The sequence below is a fragment of the Rissa tridactyla genome, chromosome W, assembly GCF_028500815.1.
Source record: "Rissa tridactyla isolate bRisTri1 chromosome W, bRisTri1.patW.cur.20221130, whole genome shotgun sequence".
NCBI classification, from domain to species: domain Eukaryota; kingdom Metazoa; phylum Chordata; class Aves; order Charadriiformes; family Laridae; genus Rissa; species Rissa tridactyla.
Window position 1 is genome coordinate 20,571,565 of NC_071496.1, and position 27,153 is coordinate 20,598,717.

The window sequence follows — 27,153 nt, forward strand, 5'->3', positions numbered from 1 at the left end:
ATGATGGAAAGTAGTGAATAAATTTCCTCTTTTTGCTTTGCTTCTGTGTGCTGCCTTTGCTTTTCTTATTAAACTGCCTTTATCTCACCCATGAGCTTGTCCATCTTATTTTCACCCCCTGTATTGTTGAGGAGCGGAAGTGAGAGACCAACTGGGTGAGGGTCTGGCAGCCAGCCAAAGTCAACCTACCACAAATGTGCAACAGGTCATGAACATGATCTCATTCCTGTATGATCTGCAAGCCTCCCTCAAAATTTAGATCTTGTTGGCAATAGTAACTCAGTTCTTTCTGCAAGTAAAAAATCTTCTGATTAGCTTTGTGCCATGCCAAGAACTGTATTTTCTCTTCAAGCATCATGCTGTCCACCGAATAATATTCTGGTGGTGGAAGAGGGCCCACTTAAATTGATTTTCAGAAGTGTTGAAAAAAATGGGGGAATAACGTTTGCAGCCCTCAATACCCAAAGCTTGTGGAAGGCTGCTTAGTTTCATGGGTAAAAAATGCAGTCTATGAAGCATATACTCAGACTGGGTACTTCTATGCACATAAGTTTACCACTTTGTGTGATTAATTGCACATCCATTTTCTCTTTCAGAAGCTGACTAACAATAAAATAGCCATCATAGCCTTTGGCATTATGCGCTAGGAATGCGTAGCCCTGAAAATTTGTGTCCTTAAACAAACCAATAAAGTCCACAAGACGTGTATCCCCTTTAAACTCCCATTCTCCTCCTCCTCCTTCATCCCAAGGGGCATCTGGTGCTACCTCCATGGCAAAAATGTAGTTCAGGACATGTGTTCTGGTTTCCTGCATACATTCTATGTCACAGATAATATAGCCCTGCCCTGCTTCGGGATTTTTGATCATGGGGATGAAACACTGGTGCTGATTTACATTGCACATCTGTTCATAGCATGTTACGCACTTCCAGCCTTTACATTTGTGCTGTTTTTCTACATAGGCCTTCTCACAGAAAACCATAGCAAATCAGTTTTTTTGGGTTTTTTTAATTGCCAGGGCCTTGTGCCTCTGTAAGCATTCCCCAGACTTGTTGTTATGCAAAATAGCAGGAATGGATTCAAATTCAGCAATGAACCACAACAATGCTGAAATTAATATCCTTTTATTCTGTATGCTCACAAATCCCACAGCAGGGGGAAGCTCCAGGAGCACCCTGAAGGGAGGCAGTGGGGAAGACCCAGGCGTGACAGAGAGTCCAGCTGTGTCTGAGGCTTCAGCAGCTGTGAATTTTTAGGGTGTTTTTCTAAGCAGGGATTGCATCATTCCTTGCATAAACATACAATTACTTGTCAGTGAAGTGATTTATGTGTGCAATAAATATAGGCTACTTTGTACTTGTTCCATACATTTCTGCACAGATATATTATCTATCTTTTGTTTGTATGTTTGCCAAGCCCTCAAGAAGTGGGACATCCAGCTGCACACGTTTCTCTAGAGAACCAGGTGAATCAGTCAACATGAGCTACTCCTCCTCACCATTCTTGTTATTTAGTAGTTCCCAGTGCACTTGTACAACAGCCTGCAGCTGGGGCACCTTATCCTTGTTGCCAAGTTAACTGCACAGTCATGAGACAAGCAGAGCCAGCAATAATAGTGACAGCTGTGGTCATGGTTATACAGTGTATGATAAAATTTACAGAAGTTTCTCACGCCAAATACCTTCTTGACTTCCTTAAAAGGAGGAAACAGGTCTTGGGATATCTAAGACAGTTGTTTGAATTAAAAAATCCCCCAAACTTTTTTCCCCTCACACAAGAGGATAATGCATATATTAACATGTAGCAGATCCTCAAACAAGGGGATGTCACTCAGCATGACCTTCCTGTGTACAGGCTATCCCAGTTTGTCATGTAGCTGTCACAGGTGAATTATTAAGAGAAGTCATTGTTATGGGGTTAACTAAAAGGGTTTTATTAATGATCAAATGACGATGTCCTGGTTTGAGGTAAAACAGAACCAATTTTCTGATTTGTAATTTTACTTTTTAGCTGGGCCTCTTCTAACTGACTAAACTCTGAAATTAACAGCATATTGTTAGGAAACTGTTCACTCCCAGAGTGATAAGACCTGATTATACCAAGGAGTGGTATGCAGAGAGGCTCTTGCTTAGACTTATTGCTATAACAACCAAGGTCGGCTAACTTTGCTGTTTGCCCCGTTAGAGGGTCAGAAGCGGAGAAGCGTAGAGGGGTCCCACCCATAGGGAGGAGCAGATGGGACAGGTGACCTAAAACTGACCAACAGGGTATTCCATCCCATTTGCATCATGCTCAGTATAAAAGCTGAGGGATCAAAGGGGCAAAGGGGGCTCCGGCTCATTTTTTCTTCAATGGCCGACGTCTGAGGAGGACCCTGTCTGTTCGTCTGCCTTTGATCCCGATCTGAGCACTCCTGACTCTAGTTCCGGAATTCAGCTCCTGTCCGTCGCTGACTCCAGTCTGGGACTTTCCCTGTGTCTGCTGGTGACGCGATCGTCATCCTGGGAGCTGGATACGGTTTTGTATATATTGTATACTTTTCTTCCTTTAATTTTTATTATTCTATTATTATTTACTATTTTCTTATTTATTATTGTTTTCATTAAAGTAGTTTAGTTCTTTTTCTAAACTCATAAATCTCCTTATCTCTTCCTCTCCTCTCTGAGGAGAGAGGGGGGGAAGGGCCATCTGTTGTTCTGCTTGGCCAATTTGGCCAAAACCACGACAGACGATCAAATGGTAATTAATTGATGACTGAATGAAAATGCAATGGCAATCAAATGGTGATTAAGCAAACTTGATCTTAAAGGTCTGTTCCAACCAAAACAATTCTATGATTCTATGAAGGGTAAGTAAACCACATAACAGTTAACCTACTTAGGCCCAGGCCTATGTTGTGCTATGCTGCATGTAAAGGTTGGCCTGTGTTGGGCTGTGCATATATATCCCTTGGCCACAGGATAAACTTAACCTGTTGATTTTTACAGAGGAGCCTGCAGGCAGCTCCCACTTCAGTACTGGCAATTACATCACCTGTATGGCCTTGCCTTTATCAGATGCCATCCAGAGGGACCTGGACAGGCTTGAGAGGTGGGGCCGTGCGAACCTCATGAAGTTCAATCAGGCCAAGTGCAAGGTCCTGCACCTGGGTCATGGCAATCCCAGGCACAAATACAGGTTGGGCAGAGAATGGCTTGAGAGCAGCCCTGAGGAGAAGGACTTGGGAGTACTGGTGGATGAGAAGCTCAACGTGAGCAGGCAATGCGTGCTTGCAGCCCAGAAAGCCAACTGCATCCTGGGCTGCATCAGAAGTAGTATGGCCAGCAGGTTGAGGGAGGTGATTCTGGCCCTCTGCTCTGCTCTCGTGAGACCCCACCTGGAGTACTGCGTCCAGCTCTGGAGTCCTCAGCACAAGAAGGACATGGACCTGTTGGAACCGGTCCAGCAGAGGGCCACGAAGGTGACCAGAGGGCTGGAGCACCTATACTATGAGGACAGGCTGAGAGAGTTGGGGTTGTTCATCCTGGAGAAGAGAAGACTCCAGGGAGACCTTATAGCAGCCTTCCAGTACCTGAAGGGGGCCTACAGGAAAGCTGGGGAGGGACTCTTTATCAGGGAATGTAATGATAGGATGAGGGGTAACGGTTTTAAACTGAAAGAGGGTAGATTTAGATTGGATATTAGAAAGAAAGTCTTTACGATGAGGGTGGTGAGGCAGTGGAACAGGTTGCCCAGGGAAGTTGTGGATGCCCCATCCCTGGAAGCGTTCAAGGCCAGGCTGGATGAGGCTTTGAGCAGCCTGGTCTAGTGGGAAGTGTCCCTGTCCATGGCAGGGGGGTTGGAACTAGATGATCTTTGAGGTCCCTTCCAACCTGAACCATTCTATGATTCTATGAAAGTGCAGCAAGAAGCTCTTATGCAAACACCCTTCCTATTTGACAGTAGAAATGATGAACAGAGTTGTTTTCTTGTAAGAAAATCCTATAATAGCTCAAATGACCAAAATGGAATAACCCTTCCATGGACAGGATCTACATGGCATGCTGTATCCTCATCAATGTTCAATTCTACACAGCTCAGGGTACCCAGAACCTGAAGGGATGTAAGGTTATCTATACTGTCCTCTCCTTCATAGTGTTAGCTTTAATAAATAGCCTTTTAAAACGATACTTTACAGAGTGTGAGCGCCTTTCTTACTGGGATCATAACAAACTAGCACCTCCTTTTACAAAACACCAGTCTCACCAGAAAAAAGTTCTCAACTATGAGCACATGGGAATTCGAGCATCTATAAGTACTCACATTATAGAAATGAAAAAAAAAATTGCTGCAGATCTGTATCGTGTGTACGGCAAGGTTTTGGTAGCGGGGGGGTGCAGGTGTGGTCTCTTGTGAGATGAGACCAGGGGCTGCCCTGTGCTGAACACAGCTGGTTCCAGCCAACTTGGCAATGGACCCACCACTGGCCAAATCTGAGCCAATCAGTGCAGTTGGTGATGCCCCTGTGAAAACATATTTAAGAAAGGGCAAAATGCTGCACAGGCAGTGAGTAGTGCGGAAAAAAGTGGGAGAAACAACCCTGTGAACACCAAAGTCGAAAGAGGAGGGGGAGGAGGTGCTCCAGGCACTGGAGCAGACATTCCCCTGCAGCACATGGAGGACCCTGCGTCAGAGCGGTTGGATATTTTCTGAAAGAACTGCAGCCTGTGGAGAGCTCACGCTGGAGCAGATTTTTTTCCTTAAGGACTGCACCCCGTGAAGAGGACCCACACTGGAGCAGGGGAAAAGTGTGAGGAGGAAGGAGCAGCAGAGAGGAACTGTTATGGCCTAAACACAAACCCCTATTCCCCCTGCACCACTTGGAATGAAGGAGTGAAGTTGAACCTGGGAAAAAGGGGGAGGGGGTGGGAAGGTGGTTTTGGTTTTCACCATCCTACTCCATTTTTAATTGGCAATAAATTTAATTAATTTTCCCCAACTCGAGTCTGTTTTGCCCGTGATGGTAATTGGTAAGTGATCTCCCTGTCTTTATCTCGACCCACAAACTTCTCCATCTTATTTTCTCCCCTTGTCCTGCTGAGGAGGGGGAGTGAGAGAGTGGCTGAGTGGGTGTCTGGCAGCCAGCCAAGGTCAACCCACCACACCATCTCTAGATTAAAGCTGCTTCAAGAAGTTCTAGGCACTACTTGCTTGCTTGTTTTGGGCTGCCACATCACATCAGATCTGGGCTTTGTTTCAAAGGAATTCTCAAAGTTTTTGGTCAGAGAACTACTAAAAAAATTGGCCTCAACATGCTTGAGAAGGTTAACTTATAATATGCTAAATTTCAACAAACAGGAAACACGAACACCTGTATGTTCTGTGGCATGTCAGAATGATAGGATTATAACTACAAGGAAGAGAAGGATTAAGAATTACCAAACACCACTGAAGAGGAAATTCAAATTTTAACTGATCAGCAGTGGTAATTTGTGACCAAGGAATGATCCAGCATGGAAGGCAAGAAGGCCTAAGTGCAGAAGGGGTTAAACTGGCTAGAAGCAGGAATTCCAGATAGAGAACAACTCCCTGTAAGGGAACAAAGTTTCCCTCAGTGATGAGATAAGAAACAGCCACAGCATTGTCTTGTAGTAATCGGGGAATGCAAGTGCTCAGGAGCCACGGTTGGGCAGCAGAGCTGGCTCTGGGGGATGAACCCAGTGCTGGGCCAAGGCACTCCATGCCTACACTCATGGGACTGGTATTGGTGCAAGTGTATATAAGGGATCTACTTGTGACGCATCTTTGCAGGCTCCTTGTAGAACCGCTTACAGCGGTAGCACTGTCCAATGCATTGTTCATAATTATTTTTTTTTATTTAAGCACAAACGTGTGTTTAATTCACCTCAAGGGGTACAATACAAATTCCCCAACACCACACACATGTAAACTAAAGTTGAAAGTTAAGTCAACTTTTTATACAAAACACCTATTAAAATGACAGCACATTTACTCTTCTGCTGTTAAGTCATGCCAAACTACAGCTTAATCTTATGAAGCATAGTACACTTCAATATTTCTTGTATGCAATCACTTTTTAATAAAACAAAAAGCAGTCTTCCACCTCAGGTTACTTGTTACTTTACCCAAAATTTGTTACTTACACAAAAGTACTTGAGCTGTCTGAATTTTTTCTACAGCTACATAGAATTCAGTGCACTTGTCATACTGAAAGAAGTACTGTGCAAGTTATAGAACAGAATCATAGAATCATAGAATAGTTTGGGTTGGAAGGGACCTTTAAAGGTCATTTAGTACAACCTCCCCTGCAATGAGCAGGGACATCTTCAACTAGATCAGGTTGCTCAGAGCCCCGTCCAACCTGACCTTGCATGTTTCCAGGGATGGGGCATCTACCACCTCTCTGGGCAACCTCTTCCAGCGTTTCACCACCCTCATCGTAAAAAATTTCTTCCTTATATCTAGTCTAAATCTACCCTCTTTCAGTTTAAAGCCATTACCCCTTATCCTATCGCAACAGGCCCTGCTAAAAAGTTTGTCCCCATCTTTCTTATAAGCACCCTTTAAGTACTAAAAGGCCACAATAAGGTCTCCCCGGAGCCTTCTCTTCTCCAGGCTGAACAACCCCAACTCTCTCAGCCTGTCCTCATAGCATAGGTGCTCCAGCCCTCTGATCATCTTCATGGCCCCTCCTCTGGACTCGCTCCAACAGGTCCGTGTCTTTCCTGTGCTGAGGGCTCCAGAGCTGGACACAGTACTCCAGGTGGGGTCTCATGAGAGCAGAGTAGAGGGGCAGAATCACCTCCCTCGACCTGCTGGCCACGCTTCTTCTGATGCAGCCCAAGATACTGTTGGCTTTCTGGGCTGCAAGCACACATTGTGGGGTCATGTCCAGCTTTTCATCCACCAGTACTCCCAAGTCCTTGTCAGGGCTGCTCTCAATCCCTTCATCCCCCAGCCTGTATTGATACTGGGGGTTGCCCTGACCCAGGTGCAGGACCTTGCACTTGGCCTTGTTGAACCTCATGAGGTTCACATGGGCCGCTTCTTGAGCTTGTCCAGGTCCCTCTGGATTAGCATACCATCCCTCAGGCATGACAACCCCACCTCTCACCTTGGTGTCATCCGCAAACTTGCTGAGGGTGCACTCAGTCCCACTGTCTATGTCATTGATGAAGACAATGAACAGTACTGTTCCCAATACGGATCCCTGAGGGACACCACTTGTCACCGATCTCCATTTGGACATTGAGCTGCTGACCACTACCCTCTGGATGCAACCATCTAACCAATTCCTCATCCACCAAACAGTCCACCCATCAAATCCCTATCTCTCTAATTTAGAGAGAAGGCCTTACAGAAGTCCAGATAGACGGCATCCATAGCTCTTCCCTTGTCCAAGTTGTCAAAAGATGTCAAAAGCATTACAGCTGATTGGGAAAATAGGTTGTTTTGAATTAAGTTATGACTTGGATCTGCAACCAGCTGGTGATTAGTCTTGTGCCCTGTGAAATATCACTCAGAAGCAATTCCGAGTTATGAGTCACAAGTACAGCAGATTCATGCTCAAGGCTCATTTTGGGATCAGACTATTTGTATGCAGCCAACTGAACAGTCAAAAGCATGTAACTGAGAAATTCTAAACCCACACCCATGAATTGCCAGGTAGTTTTATATAGGCTAAGCAGCCTGAAATGACTATGAAGTGTTTCATTTTTTTAAGCCCAAAAGACCAAAACTGAAGTGCATTAACGTATTATTTTAAACAAACTGGGTTAATACAATTTTCTACCACAACAGGTATCAATTATCAGAGAACATAACCCAACAATTGCAATTTCTGCTGTAGAATTGGACTACTTTTCTGAAACAGATGTATGCATCTAGTCAGTCTATATCAAGTAATTGAACGTTTTTTTTCTTCTCACTTAAGAAAGAGGGAAAGTCTGAATTCTTATCTGAATTTCCCAACGTTCAACGAGAGGGAGGAGTTAAGAGCAAGCAGGTCAATAAATATGACTTATTAACATCCACTAAAGCAGTAGCTCAACTAAAGAGTTTATCTAATTTGGAAACAAAATTTTTCTGGTTGCCTTCCAAGCAAAATACAGAAAGTGATCATCATGAGACAATGGTATTTGAAAGTACACAATACTCACGAGGTGACAAGATGTACCTCTAAATGCTTTTTATCTGCATCTTAGAGCACTAGGCAGTGTTCTGTACCTTCATTTATTTGGGAAATATATGAAGTCACAGAGTTAACATACTCAAAACTACCTTTGGAAGCCTATTTTCTAGTTATATATGAATACTTCTTTTGCCATGTTTAACTGATAGCTGTGCTACATTTAGCGAACACAAAATTGGCATGTTATCCTGAAGTAAAGCAATAAGGTGCCTTTATGCACAGCAAGCATGGAGGCTTCTATTTGCTAATAATCATATAAGAGCAATACTTTAAAACTTAGTGTTTGTAATAGGAGATCTAAAATAGTTTAGTACAAATCAATACCACCCTGTCAATATCCCCTTTATTAACAAAAGCAAGTGCCAAATCATTAAAGGGTCCAAAATATCTAAAAAAATATTACCAATTATTTACCTTTGTCTAGACTTTGCAAGACTAATCATTTTCAGATAAACCCAGCAACGTGCAAAAGTTCCTAACATCATACATTAGGAATAACAAGTGCTACTCAAACCAAGAGGTTCTGCTGAGATCAAATAAAAAAACATAAAATAGCAAAGTCAAGTCTTATATCTTGAGCAGTCACACTGAAGATCCTGAACTATCTTACAATTTCCTGCATGAAGCAGTTTCTTATGAGTTATCTAAGCTTTGCCTTCTGCCTTAGTGATAATAGGTAACAATATACTGACAGTAGAAAACTTGGTTCCATTGCTGCTTACGGTATCTTCAGACCTACCACTTTATATAGTTTTGCTTAAACAGTGTGATAAATACTTTCCCTTTTCTCAGCCTTCTTTGGCCACATGTACCATTCTGTTAACCACAAACACTGCTCAGAAAGTGCTTCCTGTGAAAATGGTTTCAAATAAATGAGTTAACCTTGCAAAAATCTAGCTTCCCACAACATGAAGTTTGTCCACCCTGCATTATTCAGTTCCATGTTTACAAGACACTTAAACTTTACATTTGTCTTTTACCTTACAAAAAGTGCAACTCTCTCACCCCATGTTATGGGGTGACAACATTCTTCATAAATTCTACAGAACAGCAGCCTATGATAAGTAAATAAGGTGCTTAGATTATGCCCAGGATCTAATTGGTTAAGAACCACCAAGTACCACCATTTCGTAAAGGCAGACTCCATTCCTATGCTACTGTCACAGTGGTGCCACAGCTAGGTTTGCAAGCTCAATAAGAGCCAATGCACCATGCATGCGTTCATGCTGTTCCTGGAGGCAGCGGTGAGCAGCTGAATAAGCACTATTTTTCTCTTCATCATCCTCTTCATCAGATTGAAGATATCCCATTGGGTCCTTCTGTTCCTGATCCGTTTTCTGGATTGTTTTACTTTTCAAAGTGGGAGCACGCTGTTCTCTAGTCTCCCAGTATCTGCAACATCAGAGATGGAGAATGCTTTTAAATTATGTACAGTTTATGTAAGAACTACCATTCAAAGCTAGCAAAGACCTTCCAAGTACTGTCTTGCACATGACTAATCACTGCATTTGTTTTTCCTCTTTCAACCCTTTTATGGCACTATTTAAGCTGTCAGAAGCCTCCTTTATTCAGCATTTTAAGTGCAGAAGTGTCCAAAGGATAGCTGATCTTTCACACAGATCTTTCTGCTACATGGTATTCCCACCAGTCAGCTCTCCCTGTGCACGATTGTTGTTCCTCACATAGATGCAAATTCAGCAGTATGACTGTAGCACTAACTAACATGGTATTAGCAGGTGTTGTTCAAGCAAAGAGAAGCGTTTAAGTAGAGAAGGAAAAGCAGATGAGAAAGCCCCATGAGGAACTTTGTCTTAACCAGGAGCCAGCAACAAAAGGCAAGGCTGGGTTGAATCATACTAAAGGAACAGCTGGGTTTTGTTTATTGTTTTTCTTTTTTTTTTTGCCCCTAAGAATAAAACACTCTCAGGCCACTCTGTGTTATAAGTTTAGAGAGAGATCACACCATAAGGAAACTTACTTCGCTAGCCACTCAGCTGCAGCTTTATTGTCAGCTGTCTGTTTTTTACTCAGTCTGACTGTGAGTTCTTCCCTCTTCAGCCGGGCATACGGGTGTTTGGTGCAACGACGGTTTGCATGTGTGAATCTGCTTAAACAGCCTTAAAAAAACCAAAATACCAGTGGAGAATGCATTAAGGAAATCAGTCAATTGACATGTTAGCATAACATCCCTGGGATGAAGATGCTCCTTACTCCATAAAAACCTGTATTCAGTTAAAAACAGCACACTAGTTGCAAGGCCCATAACATGCCCAATCATTTATTATGCATTATGCATTGGTATCAACTGATACAAGTACTGATAACTTGGCTTATATAATAAAGCATGCAATCCTTAGATATAAGTTTGCATGATTATGCACAGATTCTGTGCAGCTTCTCCCTTCCCTAGAAGCTCCTCTAAAATTAAGATCCAAAGCTTTTATAGATCGCTGCCACATGAGCATCCATACATTCCCAGTACTGGACTGACGCTAATTCTGAAAGCCACAAGTTATTCTCTGAAGGCTCACCATTCTCTGAGCAGACGAAAGGCTTTTCCCCCGTGTGAAGACGCTGGTGAGTTTTGAGTTGCCCACTCTGAACAAAGGCTTTCCCGCAGTCTGGGTAGTCACACAAATAAGGTCTTTCACCTTTAAAAACAAAACAAGCAAAAAATAAAAAGAAAGAAAGAAACAAACAAACAAAAACCACACAAAAAGCAACTTCCCCCCCCAACCAAACCCAAAACCACAACCACACACACAGATTTATGAAAGCTGAATATAGAAGTCATACTATCCAGTGGTGGTCCTTTTTTCCCCAGAAAAATAACAAAATTATATTTTTGCCTTATCATATTTCCTAATCTTGCACATTATTTAAATAATCTATACTCAAGTCAGCTTCTGGCATGTTGAAGTACAAGATAATTCTAGAAGGCATAAAAAGGATGGGCTGACAGCAGTTCAGAGAAATCATGGGCCTTGCTTTTTTCCCCCTCCGTGATAAGATTGGATGTCATTGTCCTGTCACTGTCTGAATTTTTTTGGACTGCAGTAGGAATTTGAGTGAGGCAGACAGAGCACTACAGCAACTGCAAATAAGATGACTCCTTATCAAGGAGTCATCCTTAGTTCTGTTCATTTTGGTATGTGAGACAGCGGCAAGCAATGTTACACACTGTTCTTGTTTGAAAACTTCTGCTTCAGCATGTAAGCAGATGTGTGAACTTAGTAGTGAACGGATTTCCAGAAAGGCTACAGTTTCATAGTTCTGCAGTGTTAGCAGCATCTCATCATCTTTGGTTCCAGAGAAGAGAAGAATTTGACAATGTTTTTCCTTTGAGCACTGCATCCTCTCTTTCAGAGTATCATGAAAGACTGAGGGCTTAGAGTATTTTGTTTGTTTGTTTCAGAACTTTTTTTTGGACCTAAAACTTTCCTAAAGCACTGAGATAAGTCCTAGAACTGATACTTGTAGTTAGGTAGAATGAAACATACACAGTATATTGTATAGATAGCATCCTATAGTATAGGTAGAACAAAGTAAAGGCAAACAATTTAATTCCAGTTGCAACTAGATACATTTTATCATTAATATAAACTGATCTAGGGTAAAATAACTGAGGTTAATGATATAGGGATGTATAAAGTCGCAGAAGTATCTTATTAGAGAGTTTTACTAGACTATTTGAAAAAAGTTGTAATGAATACATGGAGGTAGGAAAAGAAACTCATTCTAGACTCAAGCCAAGAGAATTTTAGGCAAATCATCAAGAACGACTTCCCCATGCAAACTGCAACAAGAGGAATGGAGATAGTGGGTATGTCCCCTCTGTCTCTCAAGAGAGTATGATTGGGTGGCAAGTTTGCAAAGGTGTGCCATGCCACCACTCCTCAGAAAGGACAACTAAAAGAAGGTAACACTGACTTACTAAGTCAGAAAAGTAACACCAAGGTGAGTTCTGCTCAATTAAGTAGTCCATGTCTAATACACAAGTTCAACACCTAATTCAAGCAAGTGAAATGAAAACATCTTTTGACCAAAAGGCATGAAGAATCTGGTGTTTAATATAAGTATTCACAGACTTGTCTTGTTTGAGTCAGAAAAAGAGACAACAGCAGGCAAGGCTTTATGTGTCTACAATAGTTCATACTTTATTGCAACTGGGAACGGGGGTGTTTAGCCTGGAGAAAAGGAAGCTCAGGGGAGACCTTATCACTCTCTACAACTACCTGAAAGGAGGTTGTAGAGAGGTGGGTGTCAGTCTCTTCTCCCAAGTAGCAAGTGATAGGACGAGAGGAAACAGCCTCAAGTTGCGCCAGGGGAGGTTTAGATTGGATATTAGGACAAATTTCTTCACTGAAAGGGTTGTCAAGCATTGGAATAGGGCTGCCCAGGGAAGTGGTTGAGTCACCATCCCTGGAGGTATTTAAAAGACTTTTAGATGTAGTGCTGAGGGAGATGGTTTAGTGGTGGACTTGGTAGTGTTAGGTTTACAGTTGGACTCAATGATCTTTTCCAACCTAAATGATTCTATGATTTAATTACCATGTAAAAACTACACAAAAGAAGAAGGAACCAGAAGTCAGAGAAGAGGTAGTCAGAATGAAAAATACTACCAAGTACAGAACACCAAGCTCAGGAAAAATTTTTCCTCTTGTTAAGAAAGTCTGACAACATTAGATAAAATATTTATGCTATATGCCTTTACTATTAGAGCCCAAATTACTGTTATGGTTACCCAGTGACAAAAACAGTTACAGAAAGACTTTCCTTTGATTGCACTAACAAGCCCTGGGAGAAAAGTATGATTGATCTAACAATTACAATAAGATATTAACAGGTTGAGGGTTGGGTTTTTTGCCTTCCCAACTGCTTCATAAGTGTTTGTCAGCTACTCACATCTTCCTTTTAATCTCTTCACTTACCGGTATGAGTTCGTTTGTGTGCCTGTAGTGATTTCTCTCGTGGAAACACCCTGTTGCAGATATTGCAACGTATTCTGCTAGAAGAATGCTCTCCTTCATTTATTAGATCACGAACTGTGTCTGCTCTTGGTCGGCCACGTCTTATCCCGTCCTGTATTAAAATAATTAAGAAACTGAAGTGCCATACTTTTCCATGCAAGCAGTTTAGCAAAGAACATCCCCCCTTCCCCAAACAAACAAACCCACAACACAACCCACAAGCAACCACATACACATTATTCTTACATAAGCTCAACAAAAATGAAGGATCTGCTAAAATCATACATAGGAAACAACAAGTATTTTTATGCAAAAAAAAAAAGCAAAAGAAAAAAGACACTAGAGCTCATTTAGAATTAGCCAAAAAATTATTCTACAGAGCTATACTGTAGATATATCCAAAGATGGGTAAAACAGCAGAACTGTGCGAACCAAGTCTAAGCCTATCCAACAATATAGCTTATATTATCACAGGATTCATCAAATAAGCAGGATGGAGGAGGTTGGTTTTGTGTGTGGGGTGTGTGCACAGGATATGTGAGGTGTGTGTAGCATGGTGTGCGTGGTATGCATGAGGTGCATGGTGTGTGTACACATGGTTCATGGTGTGTGCATGGAGTGTGCGTGTGCACAGGGGCATAGTGTGTGGGGCAGATGTCATGTGGGCAGTATGTGGTGGGCAAGAGCAGTGTGTGAGTGTGGTGTGTGCGGTGCATGATTGTGTGTGTGTATGCTGTGGGTGGGTGCAGGTGTTATGTGGTGCATGGGGAGGTGTACATGTGCATGCGCAGTGTGTGGTGCGGGTACATGTGCATGGGGTGTGTAGTGCATGCATGGGTGCTGTGTGGGGTGCATTTGTAGTGTACATGTGGTGGGTTGTGGGTAGGTGTGGGGTGTGTCAGGACTAGGTAGGGGGTAGAGATGTGTGCATATGGGGGCTTTGAGGGCATCTGTTTTGGTTGGGGTTTTTTCCATGACAGGGTCTTGAGTCATCTGGATTTTTTTCATTCCATGGTTTTGGGTTGTCAGGGTTTTTTCATTCCATGGCTTTGGGTTGTTGGGGATTCTTTTGGCTATGAGCTTTTGGGTTTCCAGTGTTTTTTGGGTTTTTTAAATTATTTTTAGTTTGGTTCCTGCTTTTTGGGTCATCTGAGGATTTTTTTTCATTCTGGGGTCTTGGGTTGTTGGGGTTTTTATTTGTTCTGGGGTCTTGAATTGTTTGTGGTGTTTCATTCCAGTGCTTTGGGTTGCTTGGGCTTTTTTGATGTCGTTTTTTTTAGTTACAGGGTTTGGGGTTATTTGGGGTGTTTGACTGTGGGGGTTTGGGTTGTTTGGGTATTTTTTGATTTAGTTTTGGGGGTTCTTATTTGGTTCTGGGTTTTTTGGGGGGAGATCTTTGCTTCTTGCATTTTGCGGCTTTGGGATTTTGCATTTCTGGAGTCTTGAGGTTGTTTGCTTCCAGGCTTCCGGGCTGTCCAGGTTATTTTTTTGGTTCCAGGCTTTTAGGTCTTACATGGCTTTTTGTTTGTTTCAGCCTTTTGGGTGATAGGGGTTGGGGTTTTTATTGGCTCTTGGCTTTTGGAGCATCTGGTAGTTTTCTTTGTTCTGGCCTTTTGGAGCATCTGTTTTTTCCTTTTGGTTCCGGGCTTTTGTGTCATCTGGGTTTTTTGTTTAGTTCAGGGCTTTTGGGGCATCTGGGTTGGGTTTTTTTGTTTTATTCTGGGGCTTTGGTTTTGTGGTGGGTTAACCTTGACTGGCTGCCAGGTGCCCACCAAGCCACTCTCTCACTCCCCCTCCTCAGCAGGACAGGGGGAGAAAATAAGATGAAAAGCTCATAGGTTGAGATAAGGACAAGGAGATTGCTCTTTCCTCCTCACATTGTTCCCCTGCTCCAGCATGGGGTCCCTCCCATGGGATAGTCCTTCAAAAACGGCTCCTGTCAGCACCTGTCCCCACAGCCAGTTCAAACCACAGGAAGCCGGCAATAGCAGCAGTTGGTGCATGCTGAAAGGAGTGTGAGACTTCTGAGGTCTCTGGGGGTGTCTGAGAGGGTTTCTGGGCCACTGACACCCTTGGGATGTGTGTGTGGGAGGGACTGGCCAGATGGCAGTAAGTCTCATGAGAGGGGCAGGCAAGAGTTGGGTGGTGCCAGCAGTCCGTGCAGCCAGTTCAAGTCATGCAAAGCTGCATATAACTGGTCCCTAGGGAGCACCAACAACCAGGGTGTGCAAACAGGGAGTGATGCTTGTTGGAAGCTGCATCAGCAGTTCTTGCGGGAAGGGCTGTGCACTCTGTCAGTTATTGGGCTGCTGCCTGCTCTGCTCATCCTCAGGCTTAGGCTGCAGCCCTGACGGTCACCCCAGCTAGCTGGTGGCTGTGCAAACCTACCCAGCAGCTTGAGGTCTCCAGGGAATTAGAAGGGCTTATTAGGCAGTGCTTTGAGGTTGTTGAAAGCATGGTGGTAGAGAACAGGCAAGGGCTGTGCTCTGCAGCAGACAGGAATCAGTTACTCAGCCAGGCTAGCCTGGGATGAGTGGAGGAAGCTGCTGTCCAGGTGGAGGGCTGCAAAGACTGCACCCCACACTCCTGGGTGGAGGAGGGTGCAAGCTCCACCTGTACAAGGCGTGCTCTGGTGGAGTCACTCAGGCAGCAGGTGGAGGAGCTGCAGGAGGAAGTCAGCAGGCTATGCTGTATTAGGGAGGGTGAACAAGAAACAGAGTATATTCGAGACTGCAAGAAGAAATACTAGGGCCCTGTGGCACTGACCTCCAAGGACTACCAGACAAAGAGTGTCAACAGCAAACAGACAGCACCTTGGAGAAGGAGGCGCCATGGTCTCTGGTTACTTGTGGCAACAGGATATCACTTCACTCCCCTTCCTGTATCAACCAGCAACAAATAGAAACTCTTGGCAGCAGACAAAACCAATAAGCAAGACTCACAGAGAGAAACTGCACTAGTTGCACACACTAAAAGCTGCAAAAGGAAGCAGCAAGTGCTAGTAATGGGCGACTCTCTGCTGAGAGGCACCGAGGCACCCATCTGTCGGCCTGATATACAGTCAAGGAAAGTTTGCTGTTTGCCAGGAGCCAAGATCTGGGATGTCACAGACTGACACAACCGGTTAAAAGTGCACACTACTATCCCCTACTTCTTTTCCATATGGGCACCAATGATACGGTGAAGCATAACCTGGGCAAGATCAAGCAAGACTTCAGAGTCCTGGGGAGGCAAGTGAAAGGGACAGGGGCCCAAGTGATCTTCTCTGTCTTGTGAGTTAGGGATAGGGGTGCAGGCAGAAGTTGATGCATCATGCAGATCAACACCTTGGCTTGGTGGCTGGTGTCGTTGCCCCAAGGCTTTGCTTTCTATGATCATGGGACTTTCTTCAACAAATACAGCCTATTGGGGATCCACCTATCTAGAAGAGGCAGGGGAATCTTTGCTAGCAGATTGGCTGACAGTGAATTGTGCTTTAAACTAAGGAACTTGGGGTGTGGGGTCCACAGCTGTGACACACGTATATCCATAAGCAGCAGGGTGGATGAGCACACCTACCAGAGTAATGAGGAATGCTCCCCAACTCTCTCCAAAGGCAAGAACCCTAAGTCCAGCCACCTCAAGCGCATGTATACCAATGCAAGTAGTCTGGGCAACAAACAGGAGGGACTGGAGCTCTGTGCCCAGTCTGAGAGTTATGATGTCATAGGAATCACAGAAACTTGGGGGGAAAACTCTGTATTGGGTTTGCATGGCAAGGTTTTGGTAGTGGGGGGGCTACAGGGGTGGCTTCTGTGAGAAGCTGCTTGAAGCTTCCCCTATATCCGATAGAGCCAATGCCAGCTGGCTCCAAGACAGACCTGCCGCTGGCCAAAGTTGAGCCAATCAGCGACGGTAGTAGGACCTCTGTGATAACATATTTAAGAAGGGGGGAAAAATGCTGCACAACAGAAGCCAGAAGAGAAGAGTGAGAATATGTGAGAGAAACAACTATGCAGACACCAAAGTCAATGAAGAAGGAGGGGAAGGAGGTGCTCCAAGCACCGGAGCAGATTCCCCTGCAGCCCGTGGTGAAGACCATGGTGACACAGTGTCCTGGTTCCGGTGGGGATAGGGTTAATTTTTCCTGGTATTCCATGCCATGTGAGCCACGCCCACCCTGAGCTGCCGGGGGAGGGGGCAGGAAGTTGCTGCTTAAAAGCGGGCTGGGGCGTCCCGGGTCCGGCCGGCGAGCGGCAACGAGCGGCGGGGGAGCGGCGGTTCCGTAATCGTGTTTGTATATTCCCCTGTCCGTGTTGTTGTTGTTGTTTGCCTGTTCCCTTTGCTGTTCTGTTAAACTGCCTTTGTCTCAACCCAAGAGTCTTGCCTTTTCTTACAATTCTTCCTGTATTAGGAAGGTGCGAGCGAGCGGCACGTGGTTCTTTGTTGCCGTCTGAGGCTAAACCACGACAGTCCTTTTTGGCGCCCAACGTGGGGCTCGAAGGGTTGAGATAACGACAGAATCCAACTAGAACGTGGAAAAAACGGTTTTGGTTTTTTAGGTAAATAGTCACTGGTCATCATGTTGCTTGGTTTGTTCTCATGGCTGTGTTACATAAATTCCTATATGGCTTATGTACTCCCTGCGATGCTGTTTACCATGTCTGGAAGAGGGATGAGGATTATCATTCTGCTGTCCTGTGCGATATCTGTTTATGATATGATAACATCACTGTTCAGACGGCTATTTTGGGGTGTTTATGTGGTTTTGCTGTCCTGTCCATATATTGGACATCGTCTCTCAGAATTTGTTAATAATTTCCCCAGCCCTTTTGCCTCCCTTTTCTCCTTCGGGTCAGGTATGACAGCTTTTGAGAATTTTGAATATCCTTGGGATACTCAAACCAGTGTGTTCCTAGTGCTATGTCTCCTGAATACGTTCCAGGTCTTGTTTAGGGTTAAGCGACTATTTAAGACTACCACCCAGAGATCTGCTCCGATGCTGGATAGTCAGGGGTGGCACGGCATGTGGGAGAACATGGGCAGGTACCTAGAGAACTACTCACCTCCAATGGTCTGGGATTTCACCCCTGAACAATTACAGGACCCTGATAAAGTGGTAGAACATTTGAAGGGAAAATGCTGTGGCTATTCTAGAGAGGCACAACTCACCGCGCTGTGCTGGGCCCTGGCCAGTATCTACCAGGCACTGCTCAGAATTATGCAGCACCCTCAAGGGGAAGAGATGGAAACCAGACCGGCAGCCCCTGCGGCTGCTGCAGCCCCTGTGACGGACACTGCGGCTGCTGCAACCCCTGTGGTAGCCACTGCGGCTGCTGCAACCCCCGTGGTAGCCACTGCGGCTGCTGCAACCCCCGTGGTAGCCACTGCCACTGAACCAGGGAATCAACCCGTGCCGGTATCAGTTGCCCCCATACAGAAGAAGAAGTACACGAAGAAATCAGTTCGCTTAGTAAGAGATGATGATGAACCAGGGTCATCACGAGAGCAGGAGGAAGAGGCAGAACCAGAGATAATTACTCGATCCCTATCCTTGAGTGAGCTGCGGGATATGCGAAAAGATTTCAGCCGACTTTCAGGCGAGCACATTGTCACCTGGCTGCTCCGGTGCTGGGATAATGGGGCCAGTAGCCTGGAATTAGAGGGTAGGGAGGCCAGGCAGCTGGGATCCCTGTCTAGGGAAGGCGGCATTGACAAGGCGATCGGGAAAAAGACCCAAGCCCTCAGCCTCTGGAAACGACTCCTGTTAGGCGTGAGGGAGAGGTACCCCTTCAGCGAGGATGTTGTATGTCAGCCAAGCAAGTGGACTACCATGGAAAGAGGTATCCAGTACCTGAGAGAATTAGCCGTGCGGGAGATGATTTATTATGACTTGGACAATGCAGACTTACCCACAGACCCTGATGAGGTGCGATGCACAAGGCCCATGTGGCGGAAGTTTGTACGGAGCGCACCATCGTCATATGCCAACTCCCTGGCAGTAATGGAATGGAAAGGTGAAGAGGGACCAACGGTGGATGAGGTAGCTGGCCGGCTCCGGCGATATGAAGAAAGTCTCTCTTCCCCCCTTGTCTCAGCTGTGGAGAAACTGTCGCGGAAGGTCCAGCAACTTGAAGAGAATATGTCCTACCCCCCACCTGCACGGGCCAGCATCTCAGCTATTAGAAGCAGGCATTTCCCCACTCAAGAGAGAGAGTACGGAGGGTACACACCACGAGGCACCCTGTGGTTCTACCTGCGGGACCACGGAGAGGACATGAGGAAATGGGATGGACAACCTACTTCGGTCCTGCGGACACGAGTACAGGAGTTGCAAGGAAGGACAACCACAAAAGGGGATCCCTCCAGGAAAAGTGCCGCCCCAGTTTCCAGTGGGCCGTTCCCCAGACAAAGCAGAAGGCCTGATCTTGCTTCTGATCCTCTTGAAGGAACTTCCAAGTCATTTATGCAAGAAGTGAGTAATGGATACTATGACCAGTATTAGGGGGGCCCTGCCTCCGGCCAAGTGGAGGAAAGGGACAACCGGGTTTATTGGACGGTGTGGATTCGATGGCCTGGCACATCAGACCCACAGGAGTATAAGGCTCTAGTGGACACGGGTGCACAGTGCACTCTAATACCATCAAGCCATAGAGGGGCAGAACCCATCTGTATTTCTGGGGTGACAGGGGGATCCCAAGAGTTGACTATACTGGAGGCGGAAGTGAGCCTAACTGGGAATGAGTGGCAAAAGCATCCCATTGTGACTGGCCCAGAGGCTCCATGCATCCTTGGTATAGATTACCTCAGGAGAGGGTATTTTAAGGACCCAAAAGGGTACCGCTGGGCCTTTGGCATAGCTGCCTTGGAGACAGAGGAAGTTAAACAGTTGTCTGCCTTGCCTGGTCTCTCGGAAGATTCTTCTGTTGTGGGGTTGTTGAGGGTCAAAGAACAACAGGTGCCGATTGCTACCACAACGGTGCATCGGCGGCAGTATCGCACTAACCGAGACTCTCTGATTCCCATCCATGAGCTGATTCGTCAACTAGAGGTTCAAGGAGTGATCAGCAAGACTCGCTCACCCTTTAACAGTCCCATATGGCCGGTGCGAAAATCTAATGGAGAGTGGAGGCTAACTGTAGACTATCGTGGTCTGAATGAAGTCACGCCACCGCTGAGTGCTGCCGTGCCGGACATGCTAGAACTCCAGTACGAACTGGAGTCCAAGGCAGCCAAGTGGTATGCCACGATTGATATAGCGAATGCATTCTTCTCAATCCCTTTGGCAGCAGAGTGCAGGCCACAGTTTGCTTTCACTTGGAGGGGCGTCCAATACACCTGGAATCGACTGCCCCAGGGGTGGAAACACAGCCCCACCATTTGCCATGGACTGATCCAGACTGCACTGGAACAGGGTGAAGCTCCAGAACATCTGCAATACATTGATGACATCATTGTATGGGGAAACACAGCAGAAGAAGTTTTTGAGAAAGGGAGTAAAATAGTCCGAATCCTTCTGAACGCTGGTTTTGCTATAAAGCGAAGTAAGGTCAAGGGACCTGCGCAGGAGATCCAGTTTTTAGGAATAAAATGGCAAGATGGACGCCATCAGATTCCAATGGATGTGATCAACAAAATAGCAGCTATGTCTCCACCAACTAGTAAAAAGGAAACACAGGCTTTCTTAGGTATTGTGGGTTTTTGGAGAATGCATATCCCAGATTACAGTCAAATTGCAAGCCCTCTGTATCAAGTAACCCGGAAGAAGAATGATTTTAAATGGGGTCCTGAGCAACGACAAGCTTTTGAACAAATCAAACAGGAAATAGTCCATGCTTTGGCCCTGGGGCCAGTCCGGGCAGGACAAGATGTTAAAAATGTGCTCTACACCGCAGCCGGGGAGAACGGCCCTACCCGGAGCCTCTGGCAGAAAGCACCAGGGGAGACTCGAGGTCGACCCCTAGGGTTTTGGAGTCGGGGATACAGAGGATCCGAAGCCCGCTACACTCCAACAGAAAAAGAGATATTGGCAGCATATGAAGGGGTTCGAGCTGCTTCGGAAGTGGTTGTTAAAGAAGCACAGCTCCTCTTAGCACCTCGACTGCCGGTGCTGGGTTGGATGTTCAAAGAAAGGGTCCCCACCACACATCATGCAACCGATGCTACATGGAGTAAGTGGATTGCACTGATCACGCAGTGAACTCGAATGGGAAACCCCAGTCGCCCAGGAATTCTGGAAGTGATCATGGACTGGCCAGAAGGCAAGGATTTCGGAATGTCACCAGAGGAGGAGGTGACGCGTGCAGAAGAGGCCCCACCATATAATAAACTGCCAGAAAATGAGAAGAAATATGCCCTGTTCACTGATGGGTCCTGCCGTATTGTGGGAAAGCATCGAAAGTGGAAGGCTGCTGTGTGGAGTCCTACACGACGGGTTGCAGAAGCCAGTGAGGGACAGGGTGAATCGAGCCAGTTTGCAGAGGTGAAGGCTATTCAGCTGGCTTTGGACATTGCTGAGCGAGAAAAATGGCCAGTACTTTATCTCTACACTGACTCATGGATGGTGGCAAATGCTCTGTGGGGATGGTTACAGCAGTGGAAGCAGGGCAACTGGCAGCGCAGAGGCAAACCCATCTGGGCTGCTGACCTATGGCAAGATATTGCTGCCCGGATAGAGAATCTGGTTGTGAAAGTACGCCATCTAGATGCCCACGTACCGAAGAATCGGGCTACTGAGGAACATCAGAACAACCAGCAGGTGGACCGGGCTGCTAGGATTGAAGTGGGTCAGGTGGATCTGGACTGGCAACATAAGGGTGAACTATTCATAGCTCGGTGGGCCCATGACTCCTCAGGCCATCAAGGGAGAGATGCGACATATAGATGGGCTTGTGACCGAGGGGTGGACTTGACCATGGACACTATTGCACAGGTCATCCATGAATGTGAGACATGCGCTGCGATCAAACAAGCCAAGCGTTTGAAGCCTCTTTGGTATGGAGGGCGATGGCTGAAATACAAATATGGGGAGGCCTGGCAGATTGATTATATCACACTGCCACAAACCCGTCAAGGCAAGTGCCATGTGCTCACAATGGTGGAAGCAACCACTGGATGGCTGGAAACATACCCTGTGCCCCATGCCACTGCCCGGAACACTATCCTGGGCCTTGAAAAGCAAGTCCTGTGGCAACATGGTACCCCAGAGAGAATTGAGTCGGACAATGGGACTCATTTCTGAAACAGCCTCATAGACACCTGGGCCAAAGAGCATGGTATCGAGTGGGTGTATCACATCCCCTATCACGCACCAGCCTCTGGGAAGATAGAACGATACAATGGATTGTTAAAAACTACACTGAGAGCAATGGGTGGTGGGACTTTCAAACACTGGGATACACATTTAGCAAAAGCTACCTGGCTAGTTAACACCAGGGGATCTAACAATCGGGCTGGCCCTGCCCAATCAAAACTTCCACGTACTGTAGAAGGGGATAAAGTCCCCGTAGTGCACATGAAGAATATGCTAGGGAAGACAGTCTGGGTTAGTCCTGCCTCAGGCAAAGGCAAACCCATCCGTGGGATTGCTTTTGCCCAAGGACCTGGATGCACTTGGTGGGTGATGTGGAAGGATGGGGAAGTCCGATGTGTACCTCATGGGGATCTGATTTTGGGCGAGAATAGCCAATGAATCAGATTGTGTGCTGTTAATTGCTAAGTAACACTGTCACTGTATGTCCTCATTGCTATAATTGCTATCAGTTGTACTACAAGTAAGGCACAGGGATGATGGGATAAGAACTGATCTCAGCAGCTGGCGCCCAGGAGTTTCCTCAAGATCTACATCTTCAGCCCACGGACGACGTGCATGAGCCACACCAGGTGCACCAGTCACAAGCTCCGAAAAATACAGCATGCAACAGACCAGCACCACCCAGCATCTCACCTGCCCTGAGGGACTGTTCTAACAGATGGAGCCCAAAGCCGTGGATTAAAAGAACTCAACGGACACTTTGGAGGGATGGCCCATAAACTAAGGGCATTATATGTGTGTATATATATATATATACATAACAGGGGAAAGTGGTGGCAATCCATTGGAACCTGCTGGGCATGGCATAGATGGTATGGAATAAGGGGTGGATAATGTCCTGGTTCCGGTGGGGATAGGGTTAATTTTTCCTGGTATTCCATGCCATGTGAGCCACGCCCACCCTGAGCTGCCGAGGGAGGGGGCAGGAAGTTGCTGCTTAAAAGCGGGCTGGGGCGTCCCGGGTCCGGCCGGCGAGCGGCAACGAGCGGCGGGGGAGCGGCGGTTCCGTAATCGTGTTTGTATATTCCCCTGTCCGTGTTGTTGTTGTTGTTGTTTGCCTGTTCCCTTTGCTGTTCTGTTAAACTGCCTTTGTCTCAACCCAAGAGTCTTGCCTTTTCTTACGATTCTTCCTGTATTAGGAAGGCGCGAGCGAGCGGCACGTGGTTCTTTGTTGCCGTTTGAGGCTAAACCACGACACACAGGTTGTCCACCTACAGCCCATGGAGGTTGACGGTGGAGTAGATATCCACCTGCAGCCCATGGAGGACCCCATGCTGGAGCAGATGGATGCGCCTGAAGGAGGTTGTGACTCCGTGGAGAGCCCACGCTGGAGCAGGCTCCTGGCAGGACCTGTGACCCCATGGAGAGCGAAGCCCACGCTGGAGCAGGTTTCAAGTAACCCGAAATAAGAACTATTTTGAGTGGGGCCTTGAGCAACAGCAAGCCTTTGAGCAGATCAAAGAGGAAATAGCTCATGCGTTAGCTCTTGGGCATGTCCAGATAGGACCAGCTGTGAAAAAGGTACTCTACACTGCAGCTGGGGAGCATGGTGTTACCTGGAGCGTCTGCCAGAAAACATCAGGAGAAACCCAAGGTCGACCTCTAGGGTTTTGGAGCCAGGGGTATTGGGGATCAGAAGCTCACTACACCCCAGCTGAAAAAAAGATATAGTAGCAGCATATGAGGGCGTTCAAGCCGCTTCGGAAGTTGTTGGTACAGAAGCATACCTCCTTTTGGCACCATGATTGCCTGTGCTACACTGGATGTTCAAAGGAAACATTCCCTACACATCATACAACCAGCACTACATGGAGTAAATGGGTAGCGTTGATCAGGCAACGAGCTCGATTGGGGAAACCCAACTGCCCAGGAATCCTGGAAGAGATCATGGACTGGCCAGAAGGGAGAGATTTTGGAGCATCGCCTGAGGAGGTGGCTCATTCCCAAGAGGCACCACATATAATTAGTTAGAAGATGAAAGACTTTATGCTCTGTTTATTGATGGATCCTGTTGTGTTGTAGGAAACTGTCGGAAGTGGAAAGCTGCTGTGTGGAGTCACACACAAGTCGTTGAAGCCACTGAAGGAGAAGGTGAGTCAAGTCAGTTAGTTTGCAGAAGTGAAAGCCATTCAACTAGCCCTAGAGATTGCTGAACAAGAAAAGTGGCCAGTACTCTATTTCTATACTGACTCCTGGATGGTGGCTAATGCCCTATGGGGTTGGCTACGGCAGTGGAAGAATCGCAGCGCAGGGGTAAACCCATCTGGGCTGCTGCATTGTGGCAGGATATCAATGCCCAGGTAGAAAACATGGCTCTAAAGGTACACCATGTAGATGCTCACATGTCCAAAAGCCATGCCACTGAAGAACATCGAAACAACGAACAGGTAGACAAGGCTGTTAAAACTGAAGTAACTCAGTTGGACCTGGACTGGGAGCATAAGGGTCACCTATTTGTAGCTTGATGGGACCATGAAACATCGGGACATCTAGGGAGAGATGCAACATACAGATGGGCTCATGACTGAGGGGTAGACCTGACCATGGAGGCCATCACACAGGTCACTCATGAATGTGGAACATGTGCTGCAATAAAGTGAGCCACACGAGTAAAGTCTCCCTGGAACTGCTGGAGAGGGTGCAGAAAAGGGCTACAAAGATGATTAGGGGACTGGAACACCTCTCTCATGAAGAAAGGCTGAGGGGTTTGGGTCTCTCCAGTCTGGAAAAAAGACAGCTGAGGGGGGACCTTATCAACACTTATAAATACTTAAAGGGTGGGTGTCAGGAGGATGGGGCCAGGCTCTTTTCAGTGGTGCCCAGTGACAGGACAAGAGGTAATGGGCACAAACTTGAGCATAGGAAGTTCCACCTAAACATGAGGAGGAACTTCTTTCCTTTGAGGGTGGCAGAGCACTGGAACAGGCTGCCCAGAGAGGTGGTGGAGTCTCCAACTCTGGAGACATTCAAAACCTGCCTGGATGCGTTCCTGTGCAACCTGCTCTAAGGTGACCCTGCTGTGGCAGGGGGGTTGTACTAGATGATCTCCAGAGGTCCCTTCCAACCCTATGGTTCTATGATTCTATGAATAGAGGGCGGTGGCTGGGTTTTTGATATGGCGAGGCCTGGCAAATTGACTATATTGGACCACTTCCATGAACACGCCAAGGCAAGCACTACGTATTCACCGTGGTGGAAGCAACTACTGGTTGGATAGAAACCAGGGATAGAAACCCTGTAAACCATGCCACTGCCTGAAACACCATCTTGGGCCTTGAAAGGCAAATTTTATGGTACCCCAGAAAGAATTGAATCAGACAATGGGACTCATTTCTAAAATAACCTCATAAACTCCTGGGCCAAGAAACACGGCATTGAGTGGGTGTATCACATCCCTATCACTCACAAGCCTCTGAAAAGACTGAGAGACATAATGGACTGTTAAAGACTATGCTGAGAGCATTGGGCAATGGGGCATGGAAGCACTGGGATATAAATTTAGCAGAAGCCACTTGGATGGTTAACACCAGAGGGTCTGCTAAGTGTCCTGGTTCTGCCCAAACAAAACCCTTACATACTGTGGGAGGCGATAAGGGCCTCATAGTGCACATAGGAAAGTGGCCAGGGAAGGCGGTGTGGATTGCTCCTCCCTTGGGAAAAGGCAAACCCATTCGTGGGACTGTTTTCGCTGAAGGACCTGGATGTACTTGGTGGGTAATGCGGAAGGATGGGGAGACCCGGTGTGTGCCTCAAGGAGATTTAACCTTGGGGGAAAAATAGCCTGCTCTTGTGAACATCTGGAGGAGTGGAGGAAGCCCATGGAATCTGTTATTTTCCTTTGCTTCCGTGCACGGCCTTTGCTTTTGATTTATTAAACGGCCTTCATCTTGACCCATGAGGTTTTTTCCATCTTATTTTCTCCCCCCTGTGTCCTGCTGAGGAGGAGGAGTGATAGAGCAGCTTGATGGGCACCTGGCATCCAGCCAAGGTCAACCCATCACAAACTCACACAACTAAAAGACCACAATGGATGGCTACAAGCTCTTTCAGAAACATAGGAAGGGAAGAAGAGGAGCTGGAATTGGACTTTATGTAAAAGAGAAATTTGAATGTATGGAGGTGAGCTACGGAGACCACAAAAGTTCTATTAAATGCTTTTGGATCAAGATTGGAGGGATCATCACCAAGGGGAATCTTATGGTAGGTATCTGTTATGGACCTCCCAACCAGGGTGACAAGGCCAACGAAACCTTACTTTGGCTGCTCAAGGAAGCCTCGGGCACACAGAACCTGGTCCTCATGGGTGACTTCAGTTACCTGGACATTTGTTGAGAAAACAACACAGCAGTGTACCAGTTGCCCATCAGGTTCCTGGAATGCATTGAGGACTGCTTCCTGCTACAGATGCTGGACATGACGACTAGAAACAGCGTATTGCTACATTTACTGCTCGCAAACTGAGAAGACTTATTTGACAACATAACTACCAATGGTAGCCTTGGATACAGCGATCACAACATTGTGGAGTTTAAGATTGTGCTGAGCACGCTGAAGACCAGCAGTAGGACAAAGATCCTGGATTTTAGAAGAGCTAACATCAATATGCTCAGAGCCCAGCTGTGAGGGATTCCATGGGAAGCATCCACGGAAGGCAAAGGAGCTTGCAAGTGCTGGAAATTATTCAAGAACAGCCTCCTGG

General features: G+C 46.3%; 1 protein-coding gene across 1 annotated transcript in view; it reads right to left on the minus strand.

The window, feature by feature from the left end:
• Nucleotides 1-9,352: 9,352 nt before the first annotated feature.
• Nucleotides 9,353-27,153, minus strand: part of LOC128901985 (zinc finger protein 367-like) — a 37,699-nt gene continuing 19,898 nt past the window's right edge. Inside the window, exons 2-5 of the mRNA XM_054184229.1 lie at nt 13,124-13,274; nt 10,724-10,843; nt 10,171-10,309; nt 9,353-9,584 (exon numbers count right to left, since the gene is read on the minus strand). Coding sequence (XP_054040204.1) covers nt 9,353-9,584; nt 10,171-10,309; nt 10,724-10,843; nt 13,124-13,274 — 642 coding nt within the window. The remainder of the gene's footprint in view (nt 9,585-10,170; nt 10,310-10,723; nt 10,844-13,123; nt 13,275-27,153) is intronic.